Consider the following 18,110-nt stretch of genomic DNA (forward strand, 5'->3'; position numbering starts at 1 on the left):
TATACGTGTTATTGAGTTCAATTCTTGATGACAAAGCTTTGAAAATTTGAGCGCATTACTCATTTTTTGAACCGTAGATCCACGTCTCATATGACCTTGATGCTGAAAAAGAGACGCTAAACTCTAACAAGCAAGCAAACAAACAAACAAAACTGTCTCACAATGCTGGGTCCAGTCCTAAAATTCTATGCCTCACAAATTGATTCTGGGACCACGGATATCAAAGGTATCCCCTTCAACTTTCTTCTTCTTCTTCTTCTTCTTATTATTATTATTAATAATAATAATAATAATAATAATAATAATAATAATAATAATAATAATAATAATAATAATAATAATAATAATAATAATAATATACTATTGCAATAATGTTACACAGTACAAGTGTCTAAAACGTAGTTGTGTTCTTGTGTCGCTGACAATAAAATTCCACAAAAGAATCAAATTACATTTATGGTTATGTGCTTGAACCATTTTAGCTGAGCTCCTAGTAAGATAGGAAGATTATTTTGGTACCAATGTATTCCTGAAGGATGAAGCTTTCCGTCAATATGCATTTTATATATGTGAGGGGTGCCACGGCGGGAGGGAAGAGGGTAAAGATCGTTTTTTTTTTCAACAAGTTTTTTTGGGGGCACTCTTCTGTTGGGGATGCTCTCATAAAAATTGATACGTGAAGCAATGAAGTAGACCACTACATGGTAATATTCGTATTTGTACTTCTTTCTTATATGGGAGAGGGAGTAGAAAAGGAGCTAAGTTGGCAATTTTTGAAATTGCCAGAGCCCCGCAAAGTCAGTTTTTTTTCATATTTTTAATGATATTTTGGTTCGTCGTCTTCTACGAATATGGCGGGAATTGCACGAATGTTACCTCCTTATAGTCTGTGGTCTGGAAACCTTCTAACGGTGTATGAATCATGACTTTTTGGTAATTAGGGGGGTCACCAGAGCCCACAACTTACGAGTCTACGATTTTCTTAAATTCCCTGGCGGGCGTCTAAAGGTTAAGGTAAAGAAGTATGGGGATTCGGCACCTATGGCCAGGTTAGCCCGTCACGTACTGTATGAAGGATGATGTCCCCAGGCAGTCACACTATTCGAGGAAAGGAAAGAAAGATAGGATTGGAGAAGGAACGAAGCGGCCTGGGGCCTATATGTTATGTACCATCGCGGCATTTGTCTGGTGTGAATGAGGTAAACCTCACTTAGAATGGGCTTTTACATATTATCGACCGTGTGTTCCCACTGGAAATCGAACCCAGGACCGTTCGGAGGTGACTAATAAAAGTGAACCATTGTGATGTTGGTGGAATGATAATGTGGGAGAAAACAACTCTGAGGAGATCCATGGACACATTATCCAACACAAACTTATATAATGTGGGATCGAACCAGAGTCCTCTTGTATCATAGGTGACGCTCTACCACTGAGCCATCATAATTCCCAAAATTCCCCTACAGAAACAGATCTTTTAAAATGTTCCGTAATTCAAAAGCGACACCACATGACCTCATAAACAAAGTCTGCTCTGAAACAAACTGCTTTTGTGCTCTAACGATGCCGGAGCAATGCGTACGCATTCTTCTCATATTCGGAACATTTAATTACTGAATGGGCCTATTCTTCACCACCCATGCATCCATGCAAAGCACTACTAGTTTGTAAAAGGAACAGCACTCGCTCGTATAGATGGAAGATATCAACGAAACTTATCTATAGTCCTACAACACGTCATTCTCCAGTTCTTCTCTTGAGTTGTATGTGTGTGTGCGCTGGAGAGATTTGGAGGAAGTTGATCATAGCTCAGCCATAGACAATGCACACTTTGTGTTCTGAAGAAACCACTGACTGAATCTTCTTCATTCGAGCAAACGATCCTTCTTTTCAAGCTGTTGAAAGGACAACAAGCATTCTTTATGCTTCTTTCTTTCTTTGTACGTATACGCCGTTATGTTTTGTTTCAGTTAGAAAAACAAAATATCCAAGAGGAATCCATAATATTAAACATATCAAAATGATTTGTAATGTAATTTTATTCCAACTATATTAAAAATAATATTATGTGCTATTTGATTAATATACAAAATATAAAAATAAAAGTCCTTTAGCATCGGAAACAGCACCACACGCCACTGTACTTTATGTTTGTGGATTCTAAGTATGGGTGGAATGTTTTTTTTTTTTCGGGCGTACTTTTGGGGAGGGTTCTTTCCCCGGAGCTGTCCAAAACTGGACCTAGGGAAGTAAGATAGAGTAAATTATGGTTACATGTTAGTATTGAGCATAGTAAGTCCTTTAGCAAAAAGTGACCCAGTGCGACCTCCTCGGATTTTGACCAACCTTCCCCACGTTCGAAGTTACCTGGAAGATAATCTGTATAGGTAGTATCCGCCATGACAGAATCGTTATTTGTTCCATTACCCCATTGATAACACTAATTCAAAACAATAGAATATCGATCACAAAAGACAGTATTAACATTTATAATCATACTGCCTACACTATATTTAATGTACTAGTGTTAAAAATAATTTTATGGATCATATCAAGGACAAACACCACGAAAGGTTATGTATTTTTATCATTTGTTTGCGAGTGGTAATAATGAAACTGTTAGTCGTTGATTAAAAATATAAAAATAAAAGTCTATTTTTATCTTTCAGAGCTATTTATATTAATTCCTGTGACACGAGATGACAAAATAAGAAAAGAAAAAGAAAGAAATGTGATTCATCCGACACAGACAGATGTACAATTATTTTTACATGAATTGCTGTTTGTGAATAGTCAGGTCCTACGCGATGCGGAGTTATGTTCAATCTGCTTTTGTGACGTAAAGCATATCTGATGAGTCATTCAGCAACTACTGCAACTCAAGATTATCTTCGGTCATGGAAATTACTGCCTTCTATTATCCAATTTTATTTTTTTCTCGAACGTGCATGACTATTTTGTCAATTTACAACTCTTTTTCTTACAGCATACAAACAGCAATAAAACGAAACAACGGCGTTTATTTACTGAATGTTTTGTTCAGGAAGAACAGCCTTCAAGACTATGTTACGAAAGAAAACATCGAAGCCCAACAAATTTGATCTTGCGTAAGGTTTTTAAAGATGAAAATAACTTAAGTTTGATTATTATTTTCATAAACTGCCATTGAAAATTCTTTATCTTAAAACAGAAACAACATAATACCCTGGCCAGAGTTCAAAGGCCAGTTTTATCAGGTTTGGCAGTTTTATCAGGTACAATATTTGGTTTGTTTAATTCGAAACTGTCACTCTTCCTTCTCCACAAGGTTGTTGACCAGAGGTTCCAAACGTTCCTACCGTACCCTTTCGTAAAATTGTCATCTCTACGCCCCGTTCTTACTGCTAGAGATGCGCATGAGATGACACGAGACAGAGTTTTCTGACAAAATTTGTGTCGAGAGTAGAGATTTTCGACAGATATAATCCAAATCTTGTCTCGTGCATATTCCTAGTTCCAACAGTGATACAAATACTCCTAACAATGACACAGATACTCTCAATAATGACACAAATACTCCCAACAGTAACAAATTCTTTCAACAATGATACAAATACTCTTAACAATGTCACAAATACTCCTAACAATGTCACAAATACTTCCAACGACACAAATACTCCCAACTGGGGATGCGCACAAGACGAGGCGAAACAGAATTTTCCTGACAAAATTTGAGTCGGGATACAGCTCTTCCAAGAGAGAAATATACATTTTTCGAGTCGAGACCTCGAGTCTCGAAATATACATTTTCGAGACGAGGCAGCCTCAAATTCTGTCTCGTGCGCATCCTTGCTTCCTGCTAATTGGTCATACGTTTTTTTTTTTTTTTTGTCTGATCCCTTTCGCGACTTATGATACAGCATTAAATTCTCAAATCTTAATAATAATAATAATAATAATAATAATAATAATAATAATAATAATAATAATAATAATAATAATAATAATAATTTGCTTTCACTTGATAAGATTTTGATATCCGTGTTGTATAGCGAAATAGGATTTTGTTACTCCCTTTTGACAATTTTGTAAAATAATAATAATAATAATAATAATAATAATAATAATAATAATAATAATAATAATACTTTCCGTAATCACTTAGTCTCCATTAACATAAAATCTTGAATAAGAATAAGACAGACAAAATGTCAAACATGTAGTGTCTGTGAAGTTTGATGCGTTATTCATAATTTCACAGTTTATTTCTGTCAATAGATTGTGTCTCATCTTCCCTTTTACTCGCTCTTCACGCTCCACAGGTTGGGAACCACTGTTGTAGACAAAGTCAAGCTGTTTCAGAAGGGGAGAAGAGAGTGCGAAAAATAGAATATTCAGGTAAACTTCTTAGCTACTTTTAGGGACCCCCAAATTGGGTGAGGAAACAGGGAACCAGTATTTGCCCCCAAATACTACGTAGATCCCTCTGGATCTGACCTTTTCTACTTGGATATATGATAACGAAACACACACAAGTAAACCGTCCTCGCACAACTTTTAATAAATTCTTGCGACAATTTAAAATTGAAACTTTTGGTTTATTGTGATTCTTATATAAGCCTATGACTGCAGCAATGTTTCTTCTAGGTATACAAAGTACTTCCAGAGTGTAATCCAACCATCTCCGCAGAGCTAAGTTAAATAGCTATTACACGTCAGTCTTGTTCTACAAGGCTGACCCTTTAGAAAATACTGACCCTATGCAGCCTACTCTTATTCTGATTTCTTCCTTCCCCTGGACAAAATTTTCTGAAAGAAAGACTGGATTCTTATTTTCAAAATGAAAGTTGTATTTTTTTTTGTTAAGATGTCTATCGTTAAAAATAAATTAAGTGGGTTAAACTCTTTCAGTAAAACGTAGTTTGTTTCACAAAGGTTACGTACTCTTTAAAAAAAAGTTTTAGGTATAGTTGTCTAGGATTTTGTTTATATCATGTTATATTCTCTCACGTGGCGTATGCAGAATTTTATCAAGGCGCATGCAAGTACTCTATTTGGTATCTTTTCAAGTCACGAATGATTTTTCCATGTCTTACTCAAGAAGGTGGGTTAAAACCCTGTATCCTTCCCTGAGTACCCCATTTCTCAGATACCAAGTTTAACCCTATTTGAAGCACGAGAACTTTAATGCAAACTCAAGTAGAGATTCGAACTTCACAAGTCCCAACCTTCGTAATTATGGTACTGCATAAATACTTAAAGTAGATCCACAGACAAGCAATCAATCTATGAGTCATTCTTTAATTAAAATAGTTAAATAGAATATCTATTTACGTAAAATGTGTTTCCTTCTGTTTCCATGGAACTTAATAGGAAATATATTACAAAATGTGCAAATTGAAGATGCTGAGCCCCCATAACAAGAATATTGGAAGGGGGCGCACAAAAATTTAGAAAGTGCCCGGCCCCCCAAGACCCCCTTTGGATACGGGCCTGGGCCTAAGAAAAATTCCTTCACGTTGGGTTCCACGAATGTTTAATGACAATTAAACAAAGCAAGACTTTAATCAAATGTTGCAAATTTGAAACGCTTCAGAAGAGAGGGACATACTTTCTTGGAAAATGTTGTGACAATGAATGAATAGCAGGTTCCATTTTTTAGCACAGAAGCAAAAAGGCAGTAGATGCAGTGGATATTACACAGATTTACCACCTCCCAAAAAGTTCGTCAGGTGGCATCCAATGAGAAAGTGCTGTACGCTATCTTCTGGGAGTCCCAGGAAGTGATATTATCCTACTTTGCTCCGGAAGGGCATACAATTACAGGTATTTTCGTACACTTTTGGATACAGAATTTTCATTACAATTGACTGAGAAACGACCACAAATGGCAAATACCAATTTCCTGCTCCGCATGGACAATGCATCTCCATACCGGGCTAATGTTGCGACCTCATTCTTAGCTAACCACGATATTGAAATTCTGCTACACCCACCCTACTCACCAGCTTTATCCCCAGGGTCTTCTGGCTCCCAAAACTAAAAGATTCTCTTCGTGGACGCCATTTTGCCAGAAGGTCATCCCTGAGAAGTGCTATACTTCCAAACATACTTCCAAAGATGACATGCCAAATGCTACACAAAATGAACGAAGCAATGATAACTGTGCATCAATAAAGAGGGAAGTTTGTTGAGAAATAAATACAGGTTCGTTCCCTGTATTTCCTTGTTCTTGGAAATTAGAACGAAATTACGCACACTTTTGATGTGCACCTCGTATACAGTATTTTTAATCCACCCTTTTTACTATCCTCATTTTATGATTTAGTGAATGATATTTATTCCTTGGGAAAGTTGCTACTGTATCAGGGAGAGTGCCTAGAGACTCAATCTTTTGAATATATGGTCGGTATGAATCTGATTTTTTAAAATTTTATTTATTTATTTATTTATTTTTGTAACTCGTTCAAAGTAGCAGAAACAAGCTTACTTTAAAGGGTTATATTCTGAATTAGGTAAGAAATTCGAAGATTCATCGCAGCAGAAGTAAATCCTTGCCATAGCTATTTTGTGCCGAGATAATCCATCCTTGAATAGTACCTTACCCACCCCTCTACGATGCTTTATATATATAATGCTTCCACTTTCTTTTTGTGCTACCCAAAGGTCTTTTTTCTTTAGACTTTTCGACTAGTATCCTATATCTTCCTTGCGCTAAGTATTTCTCTCAAGACATCGTAACAATAAAATATTTAAAGGAACAGGAAATAAATTGTACTGTCTAAACATTTTGAGCCTTATGCATAATCGTTTCGACGTAGCATCATATTAAAGCCCTGACTACTGCAGGAAACATATGTTAGTCGAACTCTTTAGTGTGGCACTAATCACGCCTCAGAATGATTCTGCATAAGGCCCATAATGTGTAATAGTACATTAATTTAGTAGCAGCTTTATAAGCGCACCATTTTCTTTATAATACTCGATATTAGTTTGGTCTTTACTTTCTGAAAACTTTTAACTTTAAGGTAAAGTGAAGGTTTATTATTATTATTATTATTATTATTATTATTATTATTATTATTATTATTATTTTACTTTGAAGATAGAACTAACTATATTTCTCAGAAATAAATTCATCTGATCGATTCCTAATAAGCCATAAGCTTTTATAGAGTAACTAATACATCAGACGTTCGTTATTTCTTCGAATGCAAGAGTGAAATCTATCCCATAATAATCTTGTAGGACGACTGCTGGAATCAATTAACTAACTTCTTTCTTTAGTTTTCTCAATGCATCAACTTAGCCGTAGAGTTGCTTTAATGTAACACTGCTTTATAACTTGAAGCTTTTGCGTGATGTTATTCAATTTTTATTTTTTCTCCATCTCTCCAGAAGATTATATCTAGACGAACAATCATTCTGTTTTAGGTGGGGAGGTTAACTGTGCTGTGGCTGGGATACATTACCCGCTTTGTCCAGCGGTTTCGTTTCAACCATTATCTAGGAACAGTAGGGCTCATTGTGAATGTTGCTTTTTCTTTCCGTTGAACAACGTAAACCATACATTGCTGTTCTCTGCTTCTCGTACAAGCTCACTTTAATTATTTCCATTGAAAGAAGCAGTGTCTGTCGTAATATTCAAAGGAAGAAAAAAGAAAATACTTGTAATTCAGAAACGCATTTGCAAGATACTCTATCCTAAGCAGTTCTGTATTATCTTCTGACAACTCAGCTAAAGCAGGTTTATTATTTTAAGAAGTAACTTGTGTTTATGATATTGGAAAATCATGGAATGAATAGCTATATATTAAGAATATATACAGGGTAGATCTCGAAACAGTAACCCCACCAACGTCTACAGTAGCCTTTGTAAAATTGATATTAAGACAAATTTGTACTGTTCTTTAGAGTAAATGTTGAAAATGATCTCTGCTAACAGCGTACACGGTTTGAAATGTTAAGCATATTTGCATGTTTCGCCGGGGGTAATATTGCCAATGTGTGCTCTGATATTCTCCTTCAGTTCATCGATTTTGTGAGGACTGTTTTGATACACTTGTCCTTTCAGCATTCCCCGTAAATAAGTCACATGTCAACAAGTCTGGTGACCGCTGTGACTATAAGCCATTTCTTATTCTTCGTTCAGCAGTAACGCATTTGGTGCGGAAGACTGGCTGGAGTAAATGTGGTTTAGATCCCACGTTAAACTGTAGGTCTACGTATTATATAGCCTCGTTGCTGAAAGAGACGCTAAAGGACGTAACAACACACAAGAATGATGGAGCAGCAAAGGATGACGTAAGATTGAAAAGGAACAACAACGCAATATATAAGCATCGGAAAGAGACAAACCACAGGATAGAGTGGGAAGGAGGAGAGGTCATAAAAGCTGAAAACAGAACATTGGTGAGAAAATGAAAAGAAGTCAGGAAAATTATGAAGGCAGGAAACAAAGTGATGAATTGGAATGCAGGATTCGCGATAAATAAAGAGTGGGAGAAAATTCTACTTAAAGAAGAAGAAAGGAAAAGGAAGAAGAAAGAAAGAGAACAAATTAATAAGGGAACATAACAAGGATAATTAGAATGTATCCAGCAAGAAAAAACGCAAACTTTTAATTGAACACGTGTGCGGCTAACAAGTGAAAGTGAAACACAAGTGTTACTTTTTAACGAAGGGACGGAGCCTAATTAAAAGGTGATCTCCCGGAAGTATATAAGAGTTGGCCAGAAGGAGTGGAAGTCTGATGAAGACACACGGTTATTGTGTCGAAACTGTTACGTGATTGTGCTCAGTGTGTTATTGTGTTGTAGTTTGACAATATGAAAACAAGGCCTGGCACAATAGAAATTGTTACAATCATTATGGTTTACTTTTGAGGGAAGAACGCAGGCTAAAAGTATTGAAAATAAAATCGTGGACACACATATTCGGAAACAAGAAAGGCGGGAGTGTAGAATGGCGGAAATTTCGTAACGAGGGACTGCATAATTTATATTATTTACCTAACGTTGTTAAGGCCATTAAGTCCAAGAGGTTCAGGTTGGCAGGTCGTGTACCCAGAATAGAAGAAAGTAGCGACGTGTAAAAAAAAAAAAAAAAAAAAAAAAAAAAAAAAAAAAAAAACCTGAAAACCCATAAGAAAAAGACCATTGAAGACCTAGGCACAGATGGGAATACAATATTAAGATGAGTCTCAATGAGAATACAAAGTAGAAGCTGATCCAGTTTTCTAAGGACAGGAGTCACTGGAGATTTTTTGTGAATGCAGCATTAAACTCCCAGGTCCAATAGACTATAGCAGTGCTTCTCAAACTTATTGTTACCGCGACCCACATTAAATAATGAAAAGTATTTTGTGGCCCACCTACTTTTATCCAAATACACATTAACATTCTACGTAATGATGGTGTATTTGAAAGCAATTACATTTTGTAAATTATGTCTCTAATTCCAGTTCGTTCAATAACAGTCCATATGAGTGAGTAACACGAAATTTAGTTCAAGATGTTGTGTACACTTCGATATGAATCAGTGACGAACGAGCAAGTGTAATGCAAATTTCTCTCTGAATAACTGTATCATACGAAATTGTATGCATGCGCCGAAAGCGCTAAAGTGTTTTCATAAAAAGATAACACAGAGCTAAAACTACTCCCGCCCGATGGAATGCCGTACCCCGTGACAAATTTTGACTCACTCTCTACTGACTGTATAACAGAGCAGAGATCTGAGTAACCATATACTTTTTACCTCATTAAGAAACGCTTCCAATTTTCGTTTTTTGAATAATATTGTCTTCACAATATATTTTTCTTCATCAAAATAAAATTTTCATAAAAACAGGAAAACTTATCTCGACCCACTAAAAAGCGGTCTGCGACCCACACTTTGAGAAACACTGGACTATAGTGTAGTTAGTTAGCTTATTTTGTTGTTATTGTTGTTGTTACACAAGTTTTCCAACCAATAATAATACGAGTCTACATAAGCAAATGTTTGGGTTTCTGTCCTATCGGTTAGCCAATCATCCGATGGTTATCTGTACGTTCGCTCAACTTTTGTGTTTTCTACCGAGGTTGCTACTTTTATCTGCCATAATTTCTTGAGTTTAGTTGATTTTGAGTTTTAACGTCTCTTTCAGCAACGAGGCTATACGAGACGTGGACTTACTGATTAATGTGGAATCCGAACCACATGAGCTCCTGCCGGGAATCGAACCCGGGTCTCTCACGACAAAGGCGGGTACGCTAACTACTTAGTTACGAAGGAGCTGTCACAGTCCTTAAATATACAGAATAAATTCCTTTACAAAATTGAACTAAGCACTGCTCATCATTGGATTTAGATCAAATCGAGAATCTAATAAAACAAAGTTTTGAAGGTCTAGAAGTAAGGAACTGAAAATCTGCACTGAAAATGGTGTCGCCCATCAGATGAGAAATTTCATATTAACACTAGTTCACCCAAGTCCTAGATCTCAGACACTGTCTTTAGTGTTAAATGATTCATAGTATAAAAACAATAAATTAATAAAGTGAGCATACGAACACAATGAAGAGAGCATTTATCAACGTTGAAAGATACCCAATTCATTATACAACTCGAGTAAATAAATATGGTTTAAATGTTTCTGTTATATCACGTCTTTCGTGGACTTCTCGTGTCGCAGAAATATTCTGATAACTTCTATCTAGATGAAATGAAGAAGAAAGTCAGGGTATACGTATTGTACACAAATTTACAAAACGAAACGAGGAAAGCTTTCCGAGAATTGAGACGAGATGGCAAAGCTTTATTTCTCGTCTCGGCGTGGAAGACCCGGGTTCGATTCCCAGTGGGAGCTCATGTGGTTCGGATTCCACGTTAAATCAGTAGGTCCACGTCTCATATAGCCTCGCTGCTGAAAGGGACGCTAAACTATAAAATCAATTCAATTTATTTCTCGTCTCGTCACAGCTACACTATCAGGGAAATATTTCACATGCTTAGTAAGTCTGTCAAGGTCAATCTCAATGACAAATTTGGACAGGATCGGACTAGTTCTGTAGATTGCGTACAGTCTGTTGTTATAATTATAATAATAATTATTATTATTGTACTAAAGGCAAATGAAGTAGGGAAAAAGCTGTTAAAAAATTATCAGTAAAAACTAGGATGTTTAACACGACAAAGTTTAATGTAAACAGCATAGAATAGAAAACGATACAAATCACGAGCAGGGAGAGGGAATATCAAAGTCTTTATTTCAGTCTGCACAGCTCTTCGGCATTTACGTTCTTGATAAAGTGAAACATATGTCCAAGTTGCCATTATTATGATACTACAGAAAATGGCCGACTTACGGAGAACAAAAGCAATCTACATGGTTTCGCATGTATGCGCCAAACTAAGCAAGTTAGTAGCCAAGTTATCAGGTTCTCTTGTAATTGTACTTTTATTGTGAGAACAACAAGGGATAATTAAGCAAATGTGAGCAAGTATACAACAGTTTTTCTTTTTGCTGTATAATTTTATTTGTACCCTATGTATTATCAAATTTCAAACACTCGTTGCGTTTATCTATAGAGTAGGGTTATACAAGAAAGAAAAATATAGGAATAATTTACACTTCACATTTAAAAAAAAGAAAAAAAAACCTTTAATGTAAGATTGTTCCTTTGGGAATTGCATGCGTGAATACCGCCAGATCAAAATTCAAAACTCATAAGTTGGATGATATAAAAATTACTGTTCATTTAGTTTTAGAACTACGTACTTCAAAATAAAAGCTGAGCAAAACTAATGGGTCTAAAATAAAGACAATGATATATTATTGAAACTAAAACACAAATTATTAATAAAAAGTGTTTGATTTGATTAAATTTTAGCTTTATTTAAGAAATTACTGTTGCTGATTTATATTTTTAAAATACTTAATATACGGTATAATACTTTTATGAAAAATAATAGCAAATATTTCTTATATTTTGTAATTCTCTTGCGGAATGTGAAGTAATTAGGGAAACTTTTAACTCTGTAAACAACTCCGGTGTGTTTCTTTTCTAATTAAAGAAATAAAACCGCAATAAACAAACTTTAATTTGTTAAATTATATTTTTACTTGATTAATCCTATGGCATGGGTTATGACGATGGCTAATAGACAATCGAAATGTTCTTTTAAATTTCATTTCATAATGCATTCCTTCATATTTTAATAATGTTAGCAAACTAAGTTTATCTGCTGGTTTAAGCGAAGTTTTGACTATATTTCGGAGAAATTAATTTGTTTCTACTAGTTTGGAGCAATAACTGTTAGTATAGTGGTGTCTTTTGTAAAACTTTATTAAGTATGTAGAAGACTCCAAAATAAAACGCACTTTACTTTTTTTTTTTTTTTTTTTGTTCCATATAATCCATACGGAAGATTTCTGGTTCCATCACAGACTACGTGAGTTTGTACCGGACAACATTGCATCGTCATGGATTTTCTCACAGTTGTCATGTATCCTTCCACTATCATATGAATAATTTTCTTTAATATAAAGTTGTTATCGGTGAATGTTACGTAGAGAAGTAAATAACATAAAACTACAAAGTAATGCTAATTAAACTATATACGTATTTTCTAATATATTAACAGGATACATGACTGGATGCGTACACGTTTCTTCTTTAGCATGCATAGATTACTCTACGCCACAAAGCAGTGACACAGTGTTGCCATATCCAACAAATCTCCTTTTGCATCATTGCTCTGAGGTAGTATATAATTACATATTATTTTTATGCTGTCATATCAGAAGTGCGAGTAGGTAAAGCCTTAGTCAAAAGGGCCCTTCGTCAAAAGGACCCCACATCAAAAAAGCCTGAGATATAGTCTGAAAAGTATAAAAATGCTTAGTAGATGAAAAATATTCTGTGGACAGTATCTTATTTGTGTTGAAAGAACATACTTGTAAATCTCTTTATATAGGGTTAATCAAAAGTATTACGATAAACCAGTAATAACGATACGCGTGGATAGAGGAAAAGTAAATATTACAGGTGGGCATTGAATGGAGTCTGAACCTCATGGCAAATACCTTAATTCCGCCATATTCTCACGATACTTTTTAAATGGAAAGGAGTATGTTTGACACATCAATTTAGGCTAGAATCTTCCAGAAATGATATGATTTTATTTATCTTTATTCGTTTACGAGATAGGGTGTGCTGCGTTTCACATTTGTATCTAGTAGGCAAAAGCATCTGGACAGGCAATTAATAATAACGAGGTACACGTGGACGGAGGAAGGGAAAAGGTTGCAAGTGTGTATTGGTGCGAAAACTGCATTGAGTACGGGTGGGACATCATCATAGCTATCTTGGATTCCGCCACATTGGATATGCGTGACACATGAATCTTTCCCGAAACGAAAATTTAACTCAATTTTCACCTTCGTTTATTCTTTATGAAATAGAATGTGTTATGTTTTTGGCATTAAAAATTGAGATTTATCTGAAAGAAGGTTTATTATTATTCCTGTGAGTAGCTGTACACTGCATATTACAGAAAGCATGAACAAGAAAATGATATATATTTACATTTACTTGCACTTTGTCGATTGTCTGACAATAGGCCACCCGTCGTAAAAATCGGAAAATCAATGCTGTAGCATATCACGGGGAAGTCTCTATTTCTTTCACAATGCGATGCCATAATTCATTCAGTGTGAGATTTGGTGGGATACATCTTGTCCTTAATGTACTCCTATAGAGGGTAATTCAGCGTGATAGAAAGGAAAATCTTGCAGGCCTTTCGATCACACCTCGTCTTCCCATACATTGTGGAAAGGTTTTATCTCTTATGTAAGTATTGTCAAAAATTCAGTGGATAGTGTGGCGATGCTCCATCCTGTTGGAGCCAATCGTGATCAAAATTATATGTGGAGACTTGATGGCAGGCAGAACCTGTTTACGAAGCACTTTCAAGTATTTCTCATCTGTCAGATTGCTGTCAGTGAAAAAAGGATCAAAAGATGTTTCCTATCATCCTACCCAAACACTCAGCTTCTGTGGATACTGGGTATGGCGTTCCATCATCTAATTCTGGTTTTCATTACTCCAATAGAGGTAAATGTGGTTTGTCAGTTCATTTCACTGCTTAACGTGAATGTCGTTTCGTCAGAGAATACAATGTCATTTACGTTAGTACTGGTGTATTTGATATTTTACATCATTACTTCGCAAAATTCATTGCAATGAGAAAAATAATCTTCCGTTAGCTCCTGTACTAAAACGCATTTTGTAAGGTTCAAAAATTTAGGTGGACTGTATTTTGAGAAATCATCATGCTGACAACACTGGTTGTCGATGTTTGCGGAGTTTCCATAAAATATTGTAACAAAGCCAAAGGAGCTGCATCATTGCTATAGAGTTTGTCTTCCTGATCACATGGTCTTTATCACTTCCACTTTTTGCAAAATGTCGACTGGTTATTTCGACAATTGAATTCGAAATTAGGTTACGTTTGGGGAAAGTAGCTTTAAGTTACTGTCGCATCTCGATATACAATCGTTTGCGATCTTCTTAGCCACACTTTATTAATAACGTAGTACTTTCTCGTTCACTTTGCTCCATTCTGACCACTGATACGGACATAATTCTCCTTCCTTCCTTAAATTTTATTTAAACTCTATTTCAAAACAATACGTTAATTGAAAAAAAAAAGAGAAAAAAAGAAAGAAAGAAAGAAAAAAAAGTGCAACAGTTTCGACAACAATCCACTTTGGCTTCAATAGACACTATGAATCACAGATCACTGTTTTACCAAATTGTCATGAATTAGTGTTACGTGGATATGTGAATAACGTAAAATTACAAAGTAGTGCTAATTAAACTATGTATTTTGTAATGTATTAACCGGATTCATGACTGGACACTTACATGTTTCTTCTTCAGCACGCACCGATTACTTTACACCACAAAACAATGACGCAATGTTACCACATTCAACAAAAGCACGTTGACTGTACTTTGGAATTGGACACACTGACTAGTTGTATATGCCAACCAACTGAATTGCCAACAAGGTTTATACATAAGAAGTTAAACTACAATCAGGAATACAAGGTAGAAATTGTTGGGTAAATTACGACTATTTGTTGATAAGCGAACATGCACTATAAAATACATTGAGCTAATGAATTTTTCAATTTTATTTTCGCAATTCCGAAACATGCTGATCATTAGTGTACGTAGGGGCTACTACATACGTTGCTAGAATTACGCTGTGTTTCTTATTTTTTTCAAATGTTATGTATCATAACACAACCACACATACAAAAAAAAAAAAAAAAAAAACTGTGCACTGGACCCCAGGGGTATTGATTCGATGTATTTTGTTACACAGAATCCAACTTTCGAAACTCCAGGATGATTGACCGTATCCATTTTTTATGGGCGAAGAATTTGAGCGATTTTGGATAGGGATGATAGATGTTTTTTCGCCTATAAAACAAAACTGACACAGTCAATCGTAAAAGAGTTTCGAAATTTGGATTGTGTGTAACAAAATACATCCGTCTTGGGGTTTCGAAATTTGGATTGTGTGTAACAAAATACATCCGTCCTGGGGTTTCGGAATTTGGATTATATGTAACAAAATACATCCATCCTGGGGTTTCGGAATTTGGATTATGTGTAACAAAATACATCCGTCCTGGGGTTTCGGAATTTGGATTATGTGTAACAAAATACATCCGTCCTGGGGTTTCGGAATTTGGATTATGTGTAAGAAAATACATCCGTCCTGGGGTTTCGGAATTTGGATTATGTGTAACAAAGTACATCCGTCTTGGGGTTTCGGAATTTGAATTATGTGTAACAAAATACATCCGTCCTGGGGTTTCGGAATTTGGATTATGTGTAACAAAATACATCCGTCCTGGGGTTTCGGAATTTGGATTATGTGTAACAAAACACATCCATCGTGGGGTTTCGAAATTTAGATAATGTGTAATAAAATACATCCGTCCTGGGGTTTCGAAATTTGGATAATGTGTAATGAAATATCCGTCCTGGGATTTCGAAATTTGGATTGTGTGTAACAAAATACATCCGTCCTGGGGTTTCGAAATTTGGATAATGTGTAATGAAATATCCGTCCTGGGATTTCGAAATTTGGATTGTGTGTAACAAAATACATCCGTCCTGGGGTTTCGAAATTTGGATAATGTGTATAAAATGCATCGAATCCATACCCTGAGGTTCGTTGAACAAAACTTTTATTTATTTTTTTCTTATTTTTATTTATTTATTTATGTATTTATTTATTTTGTATAGCTGTGTTACGTGTATACTTCCTATCCAAAATCGCTCAAGTTTTTCGCCCATAAAAAATTGACATGGTTGATTGTCCTGGGGTTTTGAAATTTAGATCTTCTGTAACAAAATACATCGAATTCATACCTTTGGGGTCCGGTGCACAGAACTTCTATTTTTTCTGTGTGGCTGTGTATTTAGGGAACAGGTTAAAAGGTACTGGACACTTTTGCACCGAGTCCATGTGAAATCCCCTTAACATAGTTGGAAGTTATATTAGTGGACATTAAATAACAAATCTCATGTTCCTGTCTTTTTACTCCTTATGAAACGATTGACTTTTTTTTGTATACGGTTTATATAGAATGGAAGAACACGTTTCATGACCTATGCTGAGGAACTTCCATTTTAACAGAATAGCGCTTAGGGAGTTGTCTCGGCCATGTCCGATATACGCAACATTAAGAAGCTCTTTGTTTTTCAGAATTGGGCGGACGTGTCTCCGTTAGCGAAAGACTTCATTGCTAAACTGCTGGTGGTTGACCCTGAAGTTCGCCTGACGGCAGCCGAAGCCTTGAGACATCCATGGATGCTAGGACCAACAACTAATTCCAGACGGCTTGGAAGGTCCATCAGCCAAAGCATCTTGAAGGTATGAAGTATATTCTACGTCATAAATTACTGTCTGAGTCCAAAAATGAATAAAGACTATAGGTTAAGTAACATCCAGGACATCTGTCATGATCTGTTGCCTTAGAAACGCCATGTTTTATGTTCACATTTGCCTTGTACACGAGAGTAGCAGGAATGATTTCTCATTAAGAGCCTGACATACTAAAAATAATACAAAATTTACCATATTTCTTTTGCTTGTTTTTCATAAATGAAAGGAGATAATGAAATGCATCTTATCACAATCATAGATAAAGTTATTCTACAACAGAAAATATAAACCTGAAGAATTTTCAGTGTTGTCATCCATAGAAATTACAGTGTTGCCAGAATAACTTTCCCCCAAAAATATAAGTTAAGGCAGCGACTAGAGAAAAGAACTAAACTGCATTTGGTTACGTATCATGTTGTTTTGGTGCCCTTTGAACTACTTTTTAAATAACATTATTATTTGATTTTAATAACTATATGTTAAAACTCTTTTGTTTATTACAAACTAAATACAACTATTGTTTAAAAATGTTAAAATATTCTGATCAATAGAAGAAAATTTCTAAATTGACAGTGAAAGTTATGTGTTGGCACTTTATTTATTTATTTATTTATTTATTCATTTATTTATTTGTCATCAACACAAAGGCATAAGCCCAATTATAGTGTTGGTGGATTACAAAATAAATTTACAATAGTTATTTTTAAACATATAGTTCATATCACAAATGTCAATTTCTTTGTGTTCTATACATATTTTGTTATAAGAAGAGCATATTCTGCAGATTGGTGATTTCAATACTACGTTGGTCCTTGCTGTTTCGCAATAGAATAGGCCAGAGTTATCAGCACGAGTTTTAAATGTCGGTACATGAAAATTTGGTTTCGATATCAGATCCGTACAATTACACTTGTTTTGTACTATTTTATGGAGAAAAATGAAATCTATTACGTTTCGCCTTTGTTCAAGTGTAGGGATACAGAAGTTGTCTATTAATGTTAGATAATTTTCATAATATGGATAGATTCCAGTTGTCTTGTACATCAAGTATTTGATAAATTTAGATTGGACCTTTTCCAATTCATGTCTGTATTGCTGTTGCGATGGGTTCCAGATCACAGCAGCATATTCCAGTTTTGATCGGACATAGGCATAATACATTAATTTTGTTAGTG

General features: G+C 35.3%; 1 protein-coding gene across 1 annotated transcript in view; it reads left to right on the top strand.

The window, feature by feature from the left end:
* The window catches only part of LOC145683617 (serine/threonine-protein kinase H1 homolog), a 68,141-nt gene that overhangs the window by 38,077 nt on the left and 11,954 nt on the right, over positions 1–18,110 (top strand). The window contains exon 2 of the mRNA XM_081754956.1: positions 16,756–16,923. Coding sequence (XP_081611082.1) covers positions 16,756–16,923 — 168 coding nt within the window. The remainder of the gene's footprint in view (positions 1–16,755; positions 16,924–18,110) is intronic.

The sequence above is a fragment of the Thermobia domestica genome, chromosome 1 (assembly GCF_964235325.1).
Source record: "Thermobia domestica chromosome 1, izTheDome1.hap1.1, whole genome shotgun sequence".
Lineage (NCBI taxonomy): Eukaryota > Metazoa > Arthropoda > Insecta > Zygentoma > Lepismatidae > Thermobia > Thermobia domestica.